General features: G+C 41.9%; 1 protein-coding gene across 2 annotated transcripts in view; it reads left to right on the plus strand.

Annotated features, from left to right (window-relative positions):
* Positions 1-21,027, plus strand: part of zcchc7 (zinc finger, CCHC domain containing 7) — a 50,671-nt gene that overhangs the window by 575 nt on the left and 29,069 nt on the right. For both annotated transcript variants that reach the window (XM_069697460.1, XM_069697461.1), the window contains exons 2-3: positions 4,003-4,618; positions 5,302-5,518. In XM_069697460.1, the coding sequence (XP_069553561.1) occupies positions 4,073-4,618; positions 5,302-5,518 (763 nt within the window). In that variant the 5' untranslated portion in view covers positions 4,003-4,072. The remainder of the gene's footprint in view (positions 1-4,002; positions 4,619-5,301; positions 5,519-21,027) is intronic.

Here is a 21,027-nt window from a genome sequence, read left to right on the forward strand (position 1 = left end):
TATTTAAGTGGTTTTGTTCAATACCTACAGCTTGTAAAATAGATATGATTTAACTCACAGCTGTGAAGGGATGGTATGCAACACTTAATCAATCAAATACTAAAGATGAAAAACATGATCTGTCTTTCAAGTTAAATTGACCATTGGACAAAATCAAATATCACTGCGATGATATAAGGATGACTTTTTTTTTGGTGCAATGAGATTTCTGATTCATGTGGATATAATGACTTTGGTGAGGGCAAATAATAATAACATTATGGTAAAAGACAGCATTTATGCAGTATCACAATATTACAAAATCCAGCGTCTAAGACATAGATATTTAAGCTATATAACAACGATATGTTACAGAGCCTGAGGAACGGGGTCACACGGTAGATGGCATAGATCCTTTCTGTGCAGTGAAAACTATGCATCTCCACATTTGGTGAATTTGAATGTTCCTGATAAACTAAAAGAGTGAATGTTCCTTATTGGTTTAGAAAATTCTCCAACTTCTCAAAGTTGGCAAACTAATAAGAAATCCACTTGGATCAGCTGGTAAAAGTCACAAAGCAGAAAACAGGGCTGTTGTCTTTTAGGAGATATACGGTTCTCCTAGTGATGCCCCAATGTTGATCTTATAGATTAAGATTCTTTCATTTATATTTAACTAACCAACAGTAAGATAACGCAGTTAAAATGAGCTCAGCTTTAAACAGTAAAATGCACAAAAACATTGACAGGCAGCATTTTCTGCATAGTGCGTAGTTTTGCTTTTAATTAAAAATAAATTGCCGGATAATACTTACATACTTTTATTAGGATTAAATAGGACTTGAAATTGTAGCGGGGTGTTCGTGCTTATAAGGCTCTGATTACTTATCAGTAAGTGGCCACCACCGGGCTTCCCACAGTTTAAATGCACGTCTCCATGTGTTGCTCGTCATTGTAATGCAGCCAGTCGACTTTTTAATTGGGGCCCCATTCACTCTACTCCATCTGTATTTCCTTGAAGAAACATAAACACATGTCCACCCAACACCCTGAAATCAGTGTAGTTACCAATTTATTTCCCTGTTATCCTTCCTGAAACCAACCAATTACACCGGGAGACATAACATTCAAACAGCTGTGTGATAAGTATTCACGTTCTTAACTTAAGTAAAAAAAAAAAGTAGCAGTTACTCAAAATATGTATTCAAAATTATAACTACAAACAAGAAAATGGACATGATCAAAAGTATATGTGCTCAGTTTGCAGAACGGCCCATTTTATAGTGTTATTTAATATACAGGATTATTGAAGCATTAATGTATAAGCGGTACTGTAATGTTAGTACTTGTTGGCCTCATATATTAAGATGATTATATACTAATGTCAGGAATAGGAATAGGGCTTCAAAAATGAGCTTTTTCACTGTCAGTTAATCTGTTGATTGTTTTCTCCATCAATTGATTATTTAAAATATCAAGAAATTATGAAAAATTTGGTCCAAGTTGCAGCCAGTCTGGGTTTGTCCCAACTAAAAGTCCACAACCAAAATATATTCAGTTTTTTTTTTTTTTTTTTTAATCATGGAAGACTGAAGGAACCAAAAAAAAAAAAGACATTAAAGAAGCTGGAATCAAAGAACTTTAACATTTTTGTCACAAAAAAAAAAAAAATGACTCTAAACAATTAATTATAAATATAGTAGGTGATCTTGCGCTGTCTACCATTGGCTTCTGTGTGAGCCTGAATGACAGAGAAAGTCAAGCATGTATTTTCTGTTTCTGTGTAATCTCCAGTGAACACACCTTCATCTGTGGATGTGCACAGCCAGTCAATAGAAACATCGGTGCTTGATGTTTGGTAAAGTCATCCATACAAAATATACTGTATTCTACTGTGACATTTGGACGGCACTGTAAAGCTACTTCAGTGTGTTTTATGAATGCAGCATTGCTCTCAAGGACTGTTTAAAGTATGATTTAAAAAAAAGATTCCCCCAATAATTTAGCTGTACCTGTGGGAGGAAAAGTACAAGTGCTACTAATAACATGAATGATGGTTATGTTTCATTGAAGTGTCTCAATACGTTGTGGCTGTGAGGAAGCAGGACACTGGAACTGGAAGTCAGTCTTGTCCTTTTCATTTTGTGTCAAAAATGTTTTCTGCGAAAAAGCTATCTTTCCGTCATGAAGATGAGTCACCCCTCCATAATACATACAGCAGAGCCACCAGGAAAGTCCAGCAGTGTCGATAAAGTTCAGTCCGCACAGTCCTGAGCTTTAATTAGTCAGATTAGGTAAAATCACCTGCGGTGGTGGACCATGACTTCGAGGGGCTTTAAGAACAGTACATTAAATTCCACCACTGTAAAACACTGTCACTCATTTGTCGGCTCCCAGGCCCCGTGCGCTGCTCAATTTTTTAACATATAACTGTTGCCCCTCACCAGCCGGTAAGACTCCACTTTCTGTCCCTTTAATCCCTGGTGGCCGGCTTGTGACTGTGTAGCGTGGCGCTTATGCAGTGTGTGCGGCCTGGGAGCCAATCATCTCCAGCCATCATGGCACAGACACGCAGGACTGGACAGAGCAATGGGCCGGTGCCACTTCTCCATCCACTCTGTGTGTGTGTGTGTGTGTGTGTGTGTGTGTGTGTGTGTGTGTGTGTGTGTGTGTGTGTGTGTGTGTGTGTGTGTGTGTGTGTGTGTGTGTGTGTGTGTGTGAGTGAGTGAGAATATTAACAACACAGAGTGTTTTACAAAGTGTAGTAAGCAGATAATTTTACATTTTCTGACACAATCATGTAAAACTGGGTTTCCGTTTATGTCCTGTTACGTGTTGAAATGAACATATGATGGGTCCAAGTTTTCATCACAGTTCTGATGAAAAAGTCTACGGGTTTAAAAAAAAAAATGTGAGTGCTGCTGAAGCGTGTTCTTTCAGCTTTGTTAACAAGGCCTCAAGGTCTTCGGAATAAGACTGAAACTTCCTGTAATTGCTGTTGGCCTGTGTCCACTTCAGCTCCTCAGTGCTCTAGATAGAAGACATGATGGGTGATTTAGAGAGAAAAATAACTAATACGTTTATAAATTTGATGTACACAGATTTTACACTTATACAAGATTCGTATTTGCCTTTTGTTCATCACAGTGAGTAAGTGTACTGTGTAGAAAATTACAAAAATATCTGGAGGGCAACTTTTGTCTTCATTGTCTAAAAAAATTGGGGCATTTAAAAGAACAAATTAGTGCATTAAGTGGTTGTTTTTGATGTGAATTTAACAGATTAAAATGCATACAGTGATCACCTACAGACGCAAATAAAAAGCAAAGAAAAGTGTCAGTCATCCTTGTGTGTAAAATACCATCAGGAGGTTTGAGAGAAAGCAGCAGACAATTCTAACTGTTTATTTTGTTTATCTTTTATTAGCATTCTCATATCTGTATTGCACGATTAATATATGAATAGAAAACTTCAACACTGCAGGTTTGGCTGGACTCTGCCCGATATGGAAACGGAGTTACGTACGTGCGTAGTGTGAACAACAGCGCCGTTTGTGTGAAGGTGTGCTAGGGGCAGAAATAAAAGTTTAATAAAATGAATTCATATAAAATGACGGCTTCATATGGGATTTGGATACTGGCCTAAACCTGTATATATATATATATATCTATATCTATATAATGAATTTTTCACAATCTTAGGGGTAATTTTTGCCCCTCAATCACAGTTTCTAGAGGCATTGTGAGATTTCTCAGGCCATTTTCCTGTTTTCTCCCTCTTTAATTTTACATGGTGTAAGTGTAGATTTTATACTACGATAGAAAACCTCAATGATCTTCATTTGTATAATCAGTTATTTTGTGACATACAAGCTGAACTAAGAGAAAAAGTGCAGCAGAGCAGCACGCTTTTTACTGAAATTGCCAAATTCACACAATTAACAACGTTATAACAGATTACATTATAACCTCCTGCTTTTGTGTGTGTGTGTGTGTGTGTGTGTGTGTGTTTTTATCCCTGCAGTCGGCCTCAGCCACTGAAGCCGCTGTCCTCTCCAAGCGTGGTGTGTGCAAGCTGAGTGTGTTTTGTGGTGATGTATTGTGCCTACCAGGACCGAGAGGAGTTGGAGGATGATCTCTATCAAGAGGATGAAGCGGACTCTGAGGGGTCAGAGGCCAACAGCGAGCTGGAGTTCCGCCTCTATAGCCAGCTCCACTACTCCTCCAATCCCGGGGTGCTGGAGGAACTGGAGGATGGAAAAGAGAAGGAGCACGACAGAGAGAGCCAGCACAGCCAGCAACAAACGGCGGCTGAGAAGTCTGCAGATGGTGATGAAGAACTGGAACACACAAGAGGAAACCAGTCTCTGTCACCTACTACTGGCAAGCTGAAGAAGAAGAAGAAGAAGAAGAAGGAGGAGGAGGAGGGACAGAAGCGGGATAAACAGAAGAAGAGAAAAATCGACCCTAAAAGTCAGAAGTTGCCATCATCACTTTTTGAGGAGGTCATTGTCATCGACTCCAGCAGCCCTAATATCATCTTCATCTCTGACGATGACTCTGGCAGTGATGATGAAGGGATCTGTGCCTTGAAGGGTCAAGGCTTTAACCGGCTGCGGGCGTCAACACCGGCACACCAGGTAGAGGAAAGGGTCAGACGCTGTGTGTTTAGTTTAAGCATGAAATAAGTATCAGCTGAGAAAATGAACAGAAAGTTAATGACGTCAGAGGTTCTGCGATGGTGATATTTAAGATGATTGAAGACAGAGAAGGTAAAAGGCACAAAGGGTCATCATGTTCAAGCAGAGCCACAAATCATGTCAACAATCAAGCAAATGTGTATTCAACTTGAATACAACTTGGAAAAATTGCGAACTTAGCCTTTAACGCAGCATAAGTCACCATAGGGTTGATCCTTAGTTCTTTGTAGCTGCTAAAAAAATCTCAATGATGTTTATTTGTCCTCCATCCTCAGGTACATTTAGTGTTTCCTTTACTCTGAATTCAGAACAGTGACTGCTGCTTTGTCAAGCTGCTGTCCAATGACCAGTTCCAACTAACTAATGCTGCTGTGCAGGTTGAGCTGCAGCAGTGATAGTGAATAACTAACAGCTGTAGCAGAGCATTGTCCAAAAGTTTAATGTTGACAATCAGGGAATGAGTGATAATGTTTAACGAGGCCTAACTTGCCAGTCTAATTTAAACAAATTGACTCGTTTTGTTTTCTTTTACTTCAAAGCTAGTTGGTGGTTTGATCAGTTCAGTCAGGGTGCAAGTGAAAGCTTCATATTGACAGATATATGTTTTTTGTTGGGTCATCTAGGAACCCCGGAAAATGAAAAGCCTCGATGTGCCGGTGATTGTGAACTCCAGCAGTTCACAATCTGATTCAGAAGAGTCCGAATGTAAATCCGAGTCTGCTTCATCCGACTCATCTGACTCGGACAGTCTGGAGAACTGGATGATCCTGGGTCGAGGGAAGCAGGAGGGAGACCAGGGCATCTCACTCAACGTGAAAGGAGAGTTGGACAGCCACACAGGTGGGCCACTTTTTTTTTTTTGCCTGGCCTTATATATATATATATATATATATATATATATATATATATATATATATATATGCATGTTTGTGGTGAATGTTTGTGAGTGATTTTGTATGACACTTAGCCTACCTGCAGCACATTGACAAGGTGCAGGCCCAGCGCCGGGCAACACTGTGAACACTCAGCGTGCGTGTTTGTAAGTACATATGCAGCATCTGTGTCTGCATGTTTACGAACTTGTAAGCTCTTAGCATTCCCGGCACTGTCTGCCCAGCCGCTCGCTTCGCAGATGCATCTTTAAGTCTGTTTGTATGCATTAGGTGTTGATATGTGTGTGCGCGCGGGGCTCGTGCGAGTGTGAATATTTGTGTTTATAAAATATTCCACTTCTAATCAGCATGCATGTGTACATACACATGGATACCAACAGTCATAACGCTAATGCCAAAAACAAACAAACGGAGAAACAACAACGCAGGAGGAGAGGGAGGGGAGGTTGGGAGAGATGGGAGTAATCAGAAAATGAATAAAAATGTTGCCCGCAAATCTCTTCAGATCTACACATTATCTTAACCTGCAGCCTCAGCAACCTCTCCAGCTCCCTCCTCCTCCTCCTCCTCCTACCACCACCTAACACTCTCCCATCTCATTCTTTTATCCTATTTTCGCACTATTGTGCTCCCTCTCTCTCCCGCTCTCCCTCTCTCTGTGTGTCTCTCACCGTTTCTTCCTCATTTGAATTTCCCTGGGCTGATGTTTCTGCAAGAGTGCTCACTGCCTCCTCTACACACAACTGGGCTAAAGGAGGGGGTCTGGAGCTGGTGGGAAGGCTTGAGGTTTTGGCCTGGTTTTGGGAGGAAAGGAGGATTTTAGGTCTCTGTCTCTCTCTCTCTCTCTCTCTCTCTCTCTCTCTCTCTCTCTCTCTCACACACGCGTGTGCGCGCTCTTGTCTGGCTTCTCTCTGTGATCTTTGGAGCTTGACCTCATGTCTGCACATGGGGGGTCATGGGTGTGGTGTGGAAGGGGTCTGAAAGTGAGAGGAATGGGGGAGGGCTTTGTCAAAAAAAAAAGAGGAAATTAAGGGATGAGCCTCAGTAGTCTTGAACTGTGCCCCAATTCTACACTGCTCACGAATTCAAAGCTGCTCATGAGTATGTTGTGTGTTCAAAGGGCCCAAATATATTTTTCTTTTTGTCAAAATTTCCTGAAAAGGACAAAACCAACAATGAATTGATCCCAACAAGTATTGTCCGTGCATCCAAAACCTCATACAGTTTATTATATAGTCCCACAGGGCTCCAATATTGTCTGAAAACTATTTAAAACTCATCAGTGAGCCACACTGCGACACCTTTTCCTTCATTACCATGAACCTGGCCACTATAGTTTGTTCTTGTGTTGTCCTGGTGCTTTAAATACTCCAGTGCAACAAATATGTATTGAGCATATGCAGCTGAAAGTAGTCCCTGAGAAATACAGTGTTCACTGCTTTTTGGGCAATGTTTACCAAAAAACTACAATACCCAGCTTCTTCTGGAAATGACCCGTTTTAGGTAGAAGAGAGATTCACATATTTAGATCCATGCAGTATGTCCCTAAGAAATAACCTATTTTAAAAGATATTTTAAAGTGTAAATTTGTCACCTGTTTCACAGATGTTTTTAGGAGGGACAATTGGGCTTTAGGCTGACAGACTAATGTACAGAGAGAATTAGAGAATCCACCAGGTTACGTCATCCGCTTTTTTAGATGCGGATCACTTCGCCTGAAATAAAGACAACATGGTCGTGACTTTCTGGGTCATCATGTGGTTACTAATTTGATAATTAAATAAGATGGCTGAAGATCTAAGTGGCTACAACCTCCACTGAACAGTTTGTTTTTTAGTATACTCTAAAAATGCTGGATTTTTGTGGTATTTTCCCACAATGCAATGCACAGAGAGAAAAGAAGGAAGATGAAGGAGCTGATCACAACCTTACTGTGGTGGGAAAGATCTAAGAGCATCTCTGAAAACTATTGAAAAAGATTAAATGTATTCTCTTTGTAAAAGTGGTCTGGCAGTGGCATATCATAACTACAACCCCAATCCCCAAAAAGTTGGGACGCTGCGTAAAATGTAAATAAACACAGAATGCAAATTATTTGCAAATCACATGAACTAATATTTTATTGCAGATAGACCAAAGACAACATATCAGATGTTGAAACTGAGATATATTATTGTTTTATAAAAATATGTTAATGTATTTGATACCAGCAACACGTCTCAAAAAAGTTGGGACAGGGGCATGTTTACCACTGTGTTGCATCACTTATCTGTCTGTAAATGTTTGAGAACTGAGGAGACCAGTTTATGGAGTTTTAGAAGTGAAAATTTGTCCTATTTTTAACAAAGATATCATTTTAGCAGCTCAACAGTTCAGGGTCTCCCTTGTCATATTTTTCATTTTAATAATGCGCCAAATTCTTTAAATTGGAGACAGGTCTGGAATGCAGGCGGGCGAATTTAACACCCGGACTCTTCTACTAGAGAGCCATGCAGTTGAAATACGTGTAGGATGCAGTTTGGCATTGTTTTGCTGAAATAAGCAAGGCCTCCTCTGAAAAAGATGTTGTCTGGGTGGCAGCACATGTTGCTCCAGAACCTGAATATATCATTCAGTATTAATGGTGCCTTCCCAGATGTGCAAGCTATCCCCGTCATGTGCACTAATACATCCCTGAGACTCTGCCTCTCTGAAATACTCTTTTAATACTCAATCCTGTTACTGATCTGTTGCCATTAACCTAATTAGTTGAGATGTTCAATCAGGTGTTTTTTTAAATTTTTTTATTATGTTTTTTTTTTATATATCTTTACACAACTTTTCCAGTCTTTTGTTGACCCTGTCCCAACTTTTTTGAGACCTTTTGCTGGCATCAGATTAGCACATGAGCGCATATTTATCATAAAACAATAACATTTCTCTGTTTCAACATTTGATATGTTGCCTTTGGTCTAATTCTAATTGTGGGTTTATGGGATTTGCAAATCATTGCATTCTGTTTTTATTCACATTTTACACAGCGTCCCAACTTTTTTCAGAAAAGGGGTTGTACTTTCAATCAGTGTATATATATTGATTTCATGTGCACTAACTGCAAAAACAGTGTGCTATGACATTTAGCATATAGTACACACTGTATACAGTCAGTATGTAGTGTGGAACTGGGACACGCTCTCGGCCTCTCGGACTGTGTAGGTTTAATATTGTTTGAAAACAAGATTGTACGCTCATTTATTTTCTTCTTTTGGGAATTTGTTTCATGTCCTCTTTTTAGTTGGTGCACAAATACAGACTGGAAGGTCGGTTTTAGGTCGGAGACACGGCTGGTTGAATTTTTATGACCGTTGCATCCAGGGCCTCAAATATAGAGATTGATTTCTGTCATTTACATGCCATGTTGTGAGTTGACTTGTGTAGCCCAAGACTCGAGTGTGTGCTTTCACATTTATGCGTGTGCTTGTGTGCGTGTGTGTGTGTGTGAGACTGAGTAACTGGTTTGCACAGCAGTGACTAATAGTATTTGTACGCCTAAACCCCATCTCAGCATCACCATCAAATCACATTCACTACACTTAGTCTCCCCCTCCTGCCGGCAGAAATTGAATCCTTTCATCCTCTTTCTCGTTTTCTCATTCTTTCTCGCCTACATGCGGTCACTTGTTCACATACTTTTACTATCTAATCTTTTCTCAGCCTTTCCTCATGCTTTTTATCAAATACATGGACACACATTCACACACACAGGACCCAAGTAACTATCTGTCACCTGGCTGCAAGGGGCAGCTGTCGGTGGGTGGATCTGTAAGGACGTGGGATAAGTAAAAGAGAAAAGATAGTAGAGAAAAAGGGGATGAGCGGGGGCCGGCTGCCTGTCCAGCAGCTATGCAGCAGCAACCAGACGGAACAGCAGAGAGAAAACAGGGCTTCCCAAAATCCAGCTCAGTGCCTCTCCCACCCCGAGAGGTGTGCGTGCATGTCCTCGTGAATGAATCTGGGGTGTAGGCGGGGTGTGCTGAAGCTAAACTTGAATCGTAAGTGGTTAAACTTCACTCGGTGGTCACACTTTTTTTTTTTTTCCTCTCTCTGTTGCTCCCCCCAGTTCTCTTCTTCGCTTTTTTGTCCCCTTGGTCTTGGTCAGTGCACACCAAACTTTGTTTGAGGCTTAGGAGAGTCAGCTCTGACTCGCTATCGGGGTGGCCGATCACATCAGAGTGTGTATTTGTCAGTGTGTGTGCCTCCCTCAAAGTCTTGGTGAATTAGAGAGAAGTGAGTGGCTTTGTGTGTTTGTACCGAAAGGTTAGCTCTCTCTATCACACAGAGGAGGAAGGTAAGCTCTCCTTCTTTTTCTCTCCTCTCCTCTCCTCTCCTCTCCTCTCCTCTCCTCTCCTCTCCTCTCCTCTCCTCTCCTCTCCTCTCCTCTCCTCTCCTCTCCTCTCCTCTCCTCTCCTCTCCTCTCCTCTCCTCTCCTCTCTGTTGTTTCTGATGTATTTCATAGTCTTGTCATGCTCCTGGTCATAACAAAAATGTTCTGCTGGTCTCACATTTGTAACTCTAAAGTAATAGTAAAATGTTTTCAGCTTCGGATCTGTGTGAGTGAACAATGCTACTTCGGGCCTGAAGCTTTCTCAGGCAGCTTCCTGTTGTCTGAGACCCCTGTTGGCCTTTTGGATACTTAGAAGTCACATGTCAGTATACAGTATGTGAGATATGGATTTAGTTGGCGTTTCTGTGTATTATTGGCTCTGATTATGTGTGAGAGTGCATGTTTATGGACAGGGCTTCGGGATTGTAAAATGAGATTACAATGGCATGTTGGGTACCACACTAGGTGTGTGTGTGTGTGTGTGTGTGTGTGTGTGTGTGTGTGTGTGTGTATGTATATATTGTGTGTGTGTGTGTGTATGTATATATTGTGTGTGTGTGTGTGTGGGTGGGCGGGCGGGCAGGCAGGCACTGCAGAAGGGAGACATGGATAGGATCAGCTCTTATCTTGGCTGCCCAGTGCCACACGAGGTGTAACGCCACACCCACGCTACCACACAGTGTGTTTGAACAGGCACACACACACACACACACACACACACACACACACACACACACACACACACACACACACACACACACACACACACACACACACACACACACACACACACACACACACACACACACCATGAAATCGTTGTGCCATAGTTTGACTTGTATTATCCAGTTTTTGCAGAGGATATGCAAATTGGATGAGACTACCGCGTAGGCCTAATATTAGCGCATGCAAAATAAATTGTAGAAATTCAGTTGAAAGGCAGATGCTTTCATATTTAAAGAAGCTTTTGATTGAACAATCATTTGATGCTCGCGTCCTCTGAAATGTAATGACAACTGGAATCTAGTAAATTAAACAGCAGTTTCTTTGTGGTAGTAAAAATCCCTTCTGTAAGCGGCCATCTTTGGTGACAGTCTTCTTGATCGTGTCTTTTCTGTGCTTGAGTTTTAATATTTGGCCTTTACTTTATCATTTCATATTTGAAAAGATTAATTTTTGTCACTTAGTCATTCTCAGTATTTTTGGACACGTTCATCTTTTACTTTTGCTGTTTATTTTTCACGATGCTGTGTGTGTGTGTGTGTGTGTGTGTGTGTGTGTGTGTGTGTGTGTGTGTGTGTGTGTGTGTATATATATATATATATATTTTTATATATATATATATCCTATAAGTAATCACAATCAGCCTTTTCTTCTGTCTGCTTTCACTTTACGGTTGCACTGTCAAATCACCACAGCTGAATCCTTTAACTCCCGGCCCTCTTTTGTTCAGTGTGTTTCTAAAAAAAATGTTGTACCATTGATTGTTAACACTAGCAAAGAAAAGCAGGAGGGAAGCAGGTGAAATTCAGATCAAAGTGGAAGGAATGTGAGGCAGCAGCAGCTCCACTTTATATCCAACAAATCTGCGTGAACGGAAAGCTAGGGGGCTCAGCAGAGAGAGAGAGATGAGAGTGGGAAAGCTAAAGTGGATGAGACAGGCCTTGAAAAGCATCGGCCACGGTGTCGGTCTGTCAGGGACAGTTTGTCTCCAGGCTAAGATCTCAGAGTGGCCCGAACACGGCTCGATATCTGTCTGCACAAACTGATATCCTACGCTGTCTGTCAGTCTCTGGCTGATGGTTCTACTGTTGAACCTCGTCATGTAACACTTGACCTGATGTGACTCTGGACGAAGCCGCGAGTTTCAACACCGTATTTTTGAAACAAAATTTGAAGCTTTTAGATGATGCAATTTGAGTTGTCACAATGTTATGATGGATTGATTTTGACATAAATTTTTTAACAATGGATTTACATTAGATTTGATGTCATTATTCTTGTCAAATGTGAAATGTTTTTTTTTAAATCTAAATATAAAAATGTATTTAAACAATGTTTTTCTGAGTTGTATATTTCAACATTTTCTACCACTACCGTGTTCATATAGCACAATTCTTGTCAAACAAGTATCCTTTCTTTCAGTTATTGCAGATGTTTTAATTTCAGCTGCTTCTTCTGCTGCTGAATGTCTTTGGTTTCTTTTGCGCTGATATCTGGAGTTTATTTATACCACATTTATCTGCATCTGGACGGGACAAGCCATCCTGTCTGAAAGTAACCTTTGTCAAAATAATCTATGAAAATTTCTAAATTTTTTTTCTTGGAAACTTTGACTGAAAAACACCCACAGACATCTGTGGCTGCGGCTGCAGGTGCTCATTTGTATTAATGCATCGGTTTGGTCTTCGCATTGAGTAAAGAGCTGCGTTTAAATATAATCTGGTCGAAAACATTTTTGTTAAATTCTCAGACCCCCCACATGCACAAGTCTTAGCAGTCTTTAAACCATCAACCCTCTGTCGACGGACAGTGTTTAGATTTTAGATACAAGTTGGTTGAACATTTTTTGTGATAATTAATTTGGATTTTAACATAATTACAAATACGATTCTTATTGATGATATTTACGATAAACTGTGATGGTTATATTTTGTGTTGTAGAAATGAGAGGACATTTTAGAGCGAAAGTGAAGGTGTGATTCGAGGTGGGATGTGTTGTGTGTGTTGGAGTGTGAAGGTGTGTGCATCTAAAGACAAAAGTGTGTATGTGTGAGAGCCGGTGTCAGCCTCACCACGCCTGAGGTGAGCCCAATAACCGTGCCATGGCCCACTGGAACGAAGTTTCACCGTCTTTAGTTCCGAACTGAGAAAGAATGTGACATTAAATGAAATGGCTTTCAACACCACTGTTATTTTATGTGCGGCCGTTGAACTGTGGTTTGTGACTTTTGTGATTTTTAAATGTCAAATTCTGCACCGAAGGTGTCAGAATGAGCAAGAGGTATTGTCTTTATAGCAAAATCACACGACTGCCCGTTTGCAGTAACTAGCCCGAAGGAAGGGGTAATAAACTGGAGACCAGAGGGTCCCTACTGTAGTTTAGTGTGTGTGTGTGTGTGTGTGTGTGTGTGTGTGTGTGTGTGTGTGTGTGTGTGTGTGTGTGTGTGGTGGGTGGGTAGAATAGGGAATCCCTGTCTTCTACTTGAACCTTTATTTAACCAGGATATCCCATTGAGAGAGAGAATCTCTTTTCTAAGGAGACCTGCAGCAGACATTGTGCCCCGAAGCTACAGGATAAGACATCTAGACAAATACACACACACAGAAACACACTCATGTATAATTAAATATAACTTCTAAGCCTCAACACCTTAATCCCACATTGTATGTTGTGGCGTACAGCTTGTGTGAGACTATAACAACATTTTAAATGTCATATTGTCAAGTGGTTTTCTGTTTGGCCTGAAAATTTCCTCCATCTTTTCTCTCCCTCGTGGATTTTCACTGAGTGTCTTGTCTTTTAAAAAGACCTGAAGAGGAGGACAGGAGGGACGGGACAGAGGAGATGAGCAGAGGGAAAAAAAAATGTCAATTACAATTACCAATAATAATCATTATAATTAAGCAATCACTTAATAGGAAATCAAATTATTGTGGGGGGTGACAGTGGGACAGAGGGAGGTCCCATGGGACTGTATTAATTTCTGTTCTTTTATTTGACCGCAGAACTTTGCCTTTATTGTCTTTCCTTGGTTTTTGGGCTGGGAGGGGTCGTCGAGAGGGCTTTATTAACTGGTAGCCTAGGGTGGTGATATTTTTTTGGGGGATGGAGGAGTTAAGGGGAAGGGGTTAGAGGGAATATGTATTAATATTAATACGTTTTTGGGATGAGGAAGAGGCGTGAGCGAAGGAGGGGTGGGGTGCACGGGGGTTGGTGGTGGTGGGGGTTCGTAAAGGCAGTCATGGATCCACAAAATCACCCCTTCTCTCCACTCGCCTCGCTCTGTCTTCTCCCCCTTTTCTTTCCCCCGACTTTTCAGCTCGTCTCTTCTTCTGAGGGCTCCGGCGCTACCGCAGAGAGCGGAGAGCTGTTTTGGAATCAGAAGTTCAGTTTAACAGTCAACAGGATACAAAGGACATCCCTAAACACACAAATACACACATTTAGGGTTTATGCACTTGCTCCAGTATGCCTAATAATAGCATGGCAATGTTTTTCACAAGGTCCCAGAGGATGCGTGTGTTTTGTTGTATGTGTGTGTGAGAGAGATTCTTGGCTGTGTACCACACAGACACACGAGGAGGCTCCTGGCTGTGTGTATGTGGTCATTCCAAGGCTTCTCCCCATGTCTCTTAATTAAGGCCCTCGTCAGACAGAGACCAGCTGGGCCTGGTCTGGCCGAGCTGGCACTCACTATAATTTCAGTCAATCCGGCCCTTCCCTCGTCCTCCTCTCTTTCTCTTTTCCCTTACTCACTTTCCCTTCACTTTTTTCCCTTTTCGTTGATTTCTTTGTCCCCTGGTTCACTCATTGATTGAATTCAGATTTTACTCTGTTACATGTTGTTGGATTTCTGGTTTATTAATGCTGCCGGTCTCTGACTCTTTATGGCACGTGTGAGCTTTAACTGGTTGACCTGTCCATCACACCTGCCTTCAATAAAGCTCTAATTACGAGTCCCATTAGGATCTGACAGATTGCCTGTTAATAGGCCCCTAAATACCAGGATATCGGTGTTTGGTGGAATCTGCTAAGTACTTAAACACTTGACATGTCAATGCCAACTCTTAACGGATTAAGGCAAGTATTTTTTTCCCCTGTGACTGTAAAAGAAATAGATTTCTCTATGAAAAAAAAAAATTTGTATCTTTGAATACTTACAGTCCTAGTATGAGGTGTTTAAGATCGGGGCCATTTTCATCCAGTTCCTTCACCTTATATATGTACATTTACAGTGGGCACATTGCTTTTGGGTTAATCAGACCCACTGGAACATATTACGGTGTTTAACTGGGCAGAATATGTTGGGCTCCTTTGGTCACATCTCTTTTGAAGTCTCACTAAATAAGACTAAAATGTACTCGTGCATATACATATATGCTGACATGCTAAGACGTCTGAAACAACTGGTGTGATCAGTAGTGAAAGGATTTTCACGCAGTCATGACGGGAAGGCGATTTATCAGCATGATCGCCTACAGATCGCTGAAACAAGCGCATGTTCAGGAGTGTCTCAGAAATTCAGCATCAGAGTGCATCCATACCCACACTCCACCCTTCTTCCTTTTTAACCCTTTGGCTCCACCCCTCCCTTCTTCCATCCTTCCCATCTCTTTATTCCTCCACTCCCATTCCCAACCATCCTTCCATACAACAAGACCGAGCCCTGGTTACGTGGCTGTTGCTATGCCGGGCTTGCAGGGCCAGTATTCATGCTATAGGCTTTCCCTTGCTAATCCAGTGTGTATCCGAGATGTGTTTTAGAGGTCACACAGCCGATCATGAACACTGCCCCTTATTCTGTATTTTCTGACCTCCTGTAGGGAGGTTTCATGTGTCTAAATGTGTGCTGTATTAGCGGGGTACATTTCTTCCGCAATTGTATGGCGAGCTCTTCATCTCTTTATAACATTAGGTGTAAGTGAATGAAGTTTAAGTCTGTGCTCGTGCACATTTTCCTGCGTGCACGCGCGCCTGTGCATTAGCACACCTAGGCCACCCCTTTATCCGGGGGATTATGGTTAAATGGAATGCTGAGATTGTGGTGGGGGAGCGACCGATAAAGCCCAAGTCGGCATTGGGAGAGAAAATTAATTATTGGGGATAAAATCAGAGTGAAGGAGATAGTCACAGACTCGTTGGGGAGTTTAGTCATTGATATTTCAGCACAGGCTTACAGACAACATGCAGAGTTCATCACACCCTGAGCGCGAATCTAGTTTTGTGTGTCTGAGGGCTGGGCATTGCAAACTTTTAAAGGTCGTGGTCAAGAATCAAAAAGCAGTTGGGTTTTACGGAGTTTTAACAGACTGATTTTTTTTCTGCAGATCAGCTGGGATGTCCCTTAGGGTCTCCTGTAGTTCCAGGCTTCTCTTTGAATATTGGGTCTTCACAGTGTACGGCCATTATATACTCGTCTCATGTTCATCACCCAACAGAATTGAACAGCCCACAGATTACATACTTTGATGTGTATGTATTATTTTAAATATTTAGCTTTTTCTGAGAAAGAACTTCAATTGAAGTTTAATTGAATTTAATGGCATTGATGCAAAAAAAAAATCTGTTTGGCAGGTCTCTGAAACCTGCGAGTACTGAATTAAAACATTATGTGTCAGCAACAGCAAATGAAAAATATTACTATTAAAGCTAGATTGTAGATGTACTTTGATCATTCAGTTTAACTTTTTTTTTTTTTTTTTTTTTAGCAGAATTAGATGTGTCTGAAATGAAATTATATTAAATCTAGTTGCATGATAGACATTTCAATATTTCAAGCCTTCAAGGAGTCAAGCTTTAATGAGGATGTTTTTCAAAAATATTTAGTTTTGAAAAGAAAACCCTTCACAAGAAAATATCCCAAATGCTGTGGAAAAACTAAAAAGATTTTATTTTAGATGCAGGAGAAAAATGCTCTGTGTCAAAGAGCAAAGAGTCTAGACAGTTGCGGAGTTTGTTTTATAATAATGTCATGTGGTTTGATATTTTTTATAGTTTACAGAATTATTTTGTTTAGTTGCACCACACCATCTGTCTTGATGTTCTCCTTTTCTTCTTTTGCCTTCGTGAATACCTTTTCTGAGCTTTTCCTCTGAAGTCTTTGTGCTAAACTGTTGTGTGTCACTAAGTAACAATAAGATAACAGTGTCCGCTTCCAGAAGATTCATCAACACAAGCGATTGTCCTTTTTGCAACACAAATAATGAAATTTTAACTACAGGCCAGATTCTTGTACTGTTAAAAGTCATTATTTTTCGGGTCATGCAGTCCAAAAAACCGTTGCCATCACTTTCTCGTTTTTAAGAGTCTTTTGTGGTGAGTGTTAAAAAAATCAGCTGTGAACAAATAAGCGTCCCTGACCTTACAGGACTTGGTATATTTGGCCAGATTAGCGTGTACGTGTTTGCATGGCTGTGTGCGTGCGTGCAGGTGAGCGCATTTCTGTCCTCTGAGTGCAGACTGATCAATAGTAATTGGGTTGAGTGTCTCAGGCCTGTTTCTCTCCTTTGTACTGTGGCCCTTTTGTAGGCTGACACAGGGCCAGGAGAGAAAGAGGACAAGAGAGAGAAAGAAAAGGAAGAAAAAAAAAGCGGGGGGGAGAGACAGAGAGAAAATGGAGAATGTTTGCAAGTCGACGAGCATGACCGACTCCATCAACCAACACTCCGGATATTTATTCAGCATTACTCACTAATCTAAAAAAATCTTCCTGCCTTTCTGTGTCTCTTCTTTTCTTTTCATTCATACGGGAGGGATGAAGTGTGTGTGTGTGTGTGTGTGTGTGTGTGTGTGTGTGTGTGTGTGTGTGTGTGTGTGTGTGTGTGTGTGTGTGTGTGTGTGTGTGTGTGTGTGTGTGTGTGTGTGTGTGTGTGTGTGTGAGAGATACAGAGGGGATACTGTAGGATGATCTTTTAAAGAGGCGTGATAAATCACTGATAACTCGTTAAGATGCATTAACAGGCTTCTCTTTCTCCCTCTTGTTCACAAACACAAGCACACTCCTAGAGTATCTCTCCATCCTCATCCCTTGCTGTTCTGTCTCTTTTATGACTTCCATAAAAGCGACGTGTGTTGAGTGAGGGGTTGAAGCTCCAGCGGTATTAGCAGGGAGGCATTAGGCATAAACTCTAAGGTATATTAAAGCAACGGCCCTGTTGTTCATATAAACACACCAATTCAATTTAGCCTGCCCCACGGGGAATGGGATTTCAGCAGCTTCCGAGAGCAGGAGGAAGGGAGGAGGGGCGGAGAGAGGGAGTGAGGGTTGAAGGGAGGGAGGGAGGGAGGCAGGCAGGCAGGCAGCGCGAGCGGTGGATGAGGTAAGACAAGAAGAAGAGGAGGTGGGATGAAGGGATCTTGGAGAGGTGCGGAGATGGGGTGAGGAAAAAAAGAGGCAGAGGCTGGGCACAGATGTGAAGATTAGCATATTAGAGTGGCATGGTGGCTAGTTGCAGGAATACATTATTATTGTTGCATTAACTACCATGACGTAAGCACCTGTGTGTGTGTGTGTGTGTGTGTGTGTGTGTGTGTGTGTGTGTGTGTGTGTATATATATATATATATATATATATATATATATATATATATATGTATGCATGCATGCAGTGATGAGCCCCATAGACACACATGTAGACAGACACGCACGCACGTACCCGTACACTCACGCTGGCAGACTGAGGGGCGGCCGGTGTCTGCGATGTCTGTGCACCGTTGCACGCTTGGACAGAGCGTTATGTGGGAAACCCTACAGTTATATTATTCAATTCAAATTCAGATGGGCTTGTCAGGAAAGCTCCCGCTTTTTATTACCTGTCAGAAAAACCAAGGGATGGATGGAAAAGAGGGGAGCAAATTAAACGACAGTAAATAAGACCCCCTATCTCGCTCTACTCTCCCCCTGCCATTCTGCCATTTCCTCCCTGGGCTGAATTTTGGAGACACACACACACACACACACACACACACACACACACACACACACACACACACACACACACACACACACACACACACACACACACACACACACACACACACACACACACACACACACACACACACACACACACACTTGGGGGTTTGACAGCATGTTGTTGTTCAGCTCTATCTGTAGTTTACCTTAACTAGGTTTTATCTGTCAATCAGGTGCCGGAAGATGTAATTGTGTTGTTCATCACTGAATAGAATCAACTGAGCGGAAGCACTGGGTGTGATGTTAAAGGAAAAGTGTCTCCGACGTTTATTGAAATGGAGTTGATGCCCATTAGAAACAAGGAATTATGGGAAAGGAATGAAAGAAAGAAGGGAAGGGGGGATCATAGAGGACAGAGGAGAGATGGGGGGATTTGTTAAGTTGTGCATGTGAGGAAGTGAGGGCAGAGCATGGTGATTCCTTCCTTCTCACACACACACACACACACACACACACACACACACACACACACACACACACACACACACACACACACACACACACACACACACACACACACACACACACACACACACACACACACACTCTAAGAACAGCCTCCTCCCGTCTTGCCCCTTTCAGCCAGGCATAACCTCTGCCATCTGTCCACCCCTCCTCTTCCTATCTTCCTCCTTTTTCCGTTTCACTCTTTTCCTCCTCCGCCCCACCTCCCACCTCCACCCCCCGCGTCCCCTCTCTGCTCTGTTCATATAGGGCTTATATCCCCACCTTTACTGTCTGGTGGCATTCCGAGTGCGAATGTGTGGTATGTTTCATCTTTTTATGGAGAGTGAGAGAAACGTTCATGTATCTTTTGAAAAGAAGATAAAGGAGCACCGGCCAAAGTTTTCAGGTCCTCCAAAGCATTTTTATTATGAGTGCTATTTAGTCTACACGCAATATCATTATTTATATTATTGATTGTCAGTCATTTTACAGAACATGGAAAAAAAAAAGACTGTACGACTCAATATAGCCCACATTTTCAACCACATCACATGACTTCTAAGGTCCTGTTTGCTGCATCCTTTAATATCATGTAGAAAGTAACTGGCTCTATCAGGGAAATAAGGGTTCAGGTTTACACACTGAAAATTCAGGCATTGAATTTTCTTATGTTTCACACACACACCACAGGACTATCTTAGTGTCTGGAACTGAAAATGTTGTTTCCTTCTACATTTCGTGCTGCGTTCATGAAACTATCAGACTCTATTCTGTCTCTTTTCTGTCCCTGCTTAATGACAATAGTGATGGTCTGATTACTCTTTTAGTTTTCTCTGTGTTATCTGGGTGTCTGATCAATCACAATGAGAACTTGTTAGTATTTTGAGGGACATTTTTTGCCTTTTCAAACACAAATGAGGAGAGATAGACTGGAAATGACATCCACAAAGTCAGACTCGAACAGAGAACATTGTGGTTCAGGGCTGAGCTTTAAACTCCTAGGTCAATAGGACACCCATTTATGTTTGACATATGTTAAAAAAAAAATTGTTTAAAGACAAAATCTGTAGAATTAATAACAAAAATAATAAGTGGTTGCAGTTCTAACATTATTTTGTTCTCTTTTCCACCCCAAATCCTCCGCCAACTTCTAACTTCTGACTGCCAGCTGCAGAGGACAGCTGGTTGCATTTATAGACCATATTTGAGAGAAGCGATAAAAGAGCCATATTAGGCGCTCCTCTTCTAATCCTCTATTGTTCTTTGTCTGTCCCCTGTCCCACTGAGGGGCTGCTCTAATTAAAGACTAATAATTGTATTGTTTTATAAAGCCTATAGAGACAGAGATTCTGCTCTTCAATCATTCACTCCTTCCGGGGGGGGGGGGGGGGGGGGGGGGGGGGGGGGGGGGGGGGGGGGGGGGGGGGGGGGGGGGGGGGGGGGGGGGGGGGGGGGGGGGGGGGGGGGGGGGGGGATGTACCCTGCCCATTGGGGGCTATCTCCCTGGATGAAGTCTGTAAACACACGTGTGTGTGTGTGTGTGTGTGTGTGTGTGTGTGTGTGTGTGTGTGTGTGTGTGTGTGTGTGTGTGTGTGTGTGTGTGTGTGTGTGTGTGTGTGTGTGTGTGTGTGTGTGTGTGAGAGAGAGAGAGACAGAGACAGAGACAGACAGAGAGAGTGCTGCATGGCACACTGTAGGAAGAGGTAGGAAAAAGCCAAATCTAAATTAAAACTTTAAAGCACCATTATTTAATTACCCTAAAGGCTGTGGATTTGAAGGATTGAAGGGTGGCTTTGTGTGTGTGTGTGTGTGTGTGTGTGTGTGTGTGTGTGTGTGTGTGTGTGTGTGTGTGTGTGTGTGTGTGTGTGTGTGTGTGTGTGTGTGTGTGTGTGTGTGTGTGTGTGTGTGTGTGTGAGTGAGAGAGAGTCTGTGTGGGTGTTTGCTCGTG

This window comes from Brachyistius frenatus, unplaced genomic scaffold (assembly GCF_029030835.1).
Source record: "Brachyistius frenatus isolate BFR_SWC_R1_liver_20210118 unplaced genomic scaffold, ASM2903083v1 Contig_23, whole genome shotgun sequence".
In the NCBI taxonomy this organism is placed as follows: Eukaryota; Metazoa; Chordata; class Actinopteri; family Embiotocidae; genus Brachyistius; species Brachyistius frenatus.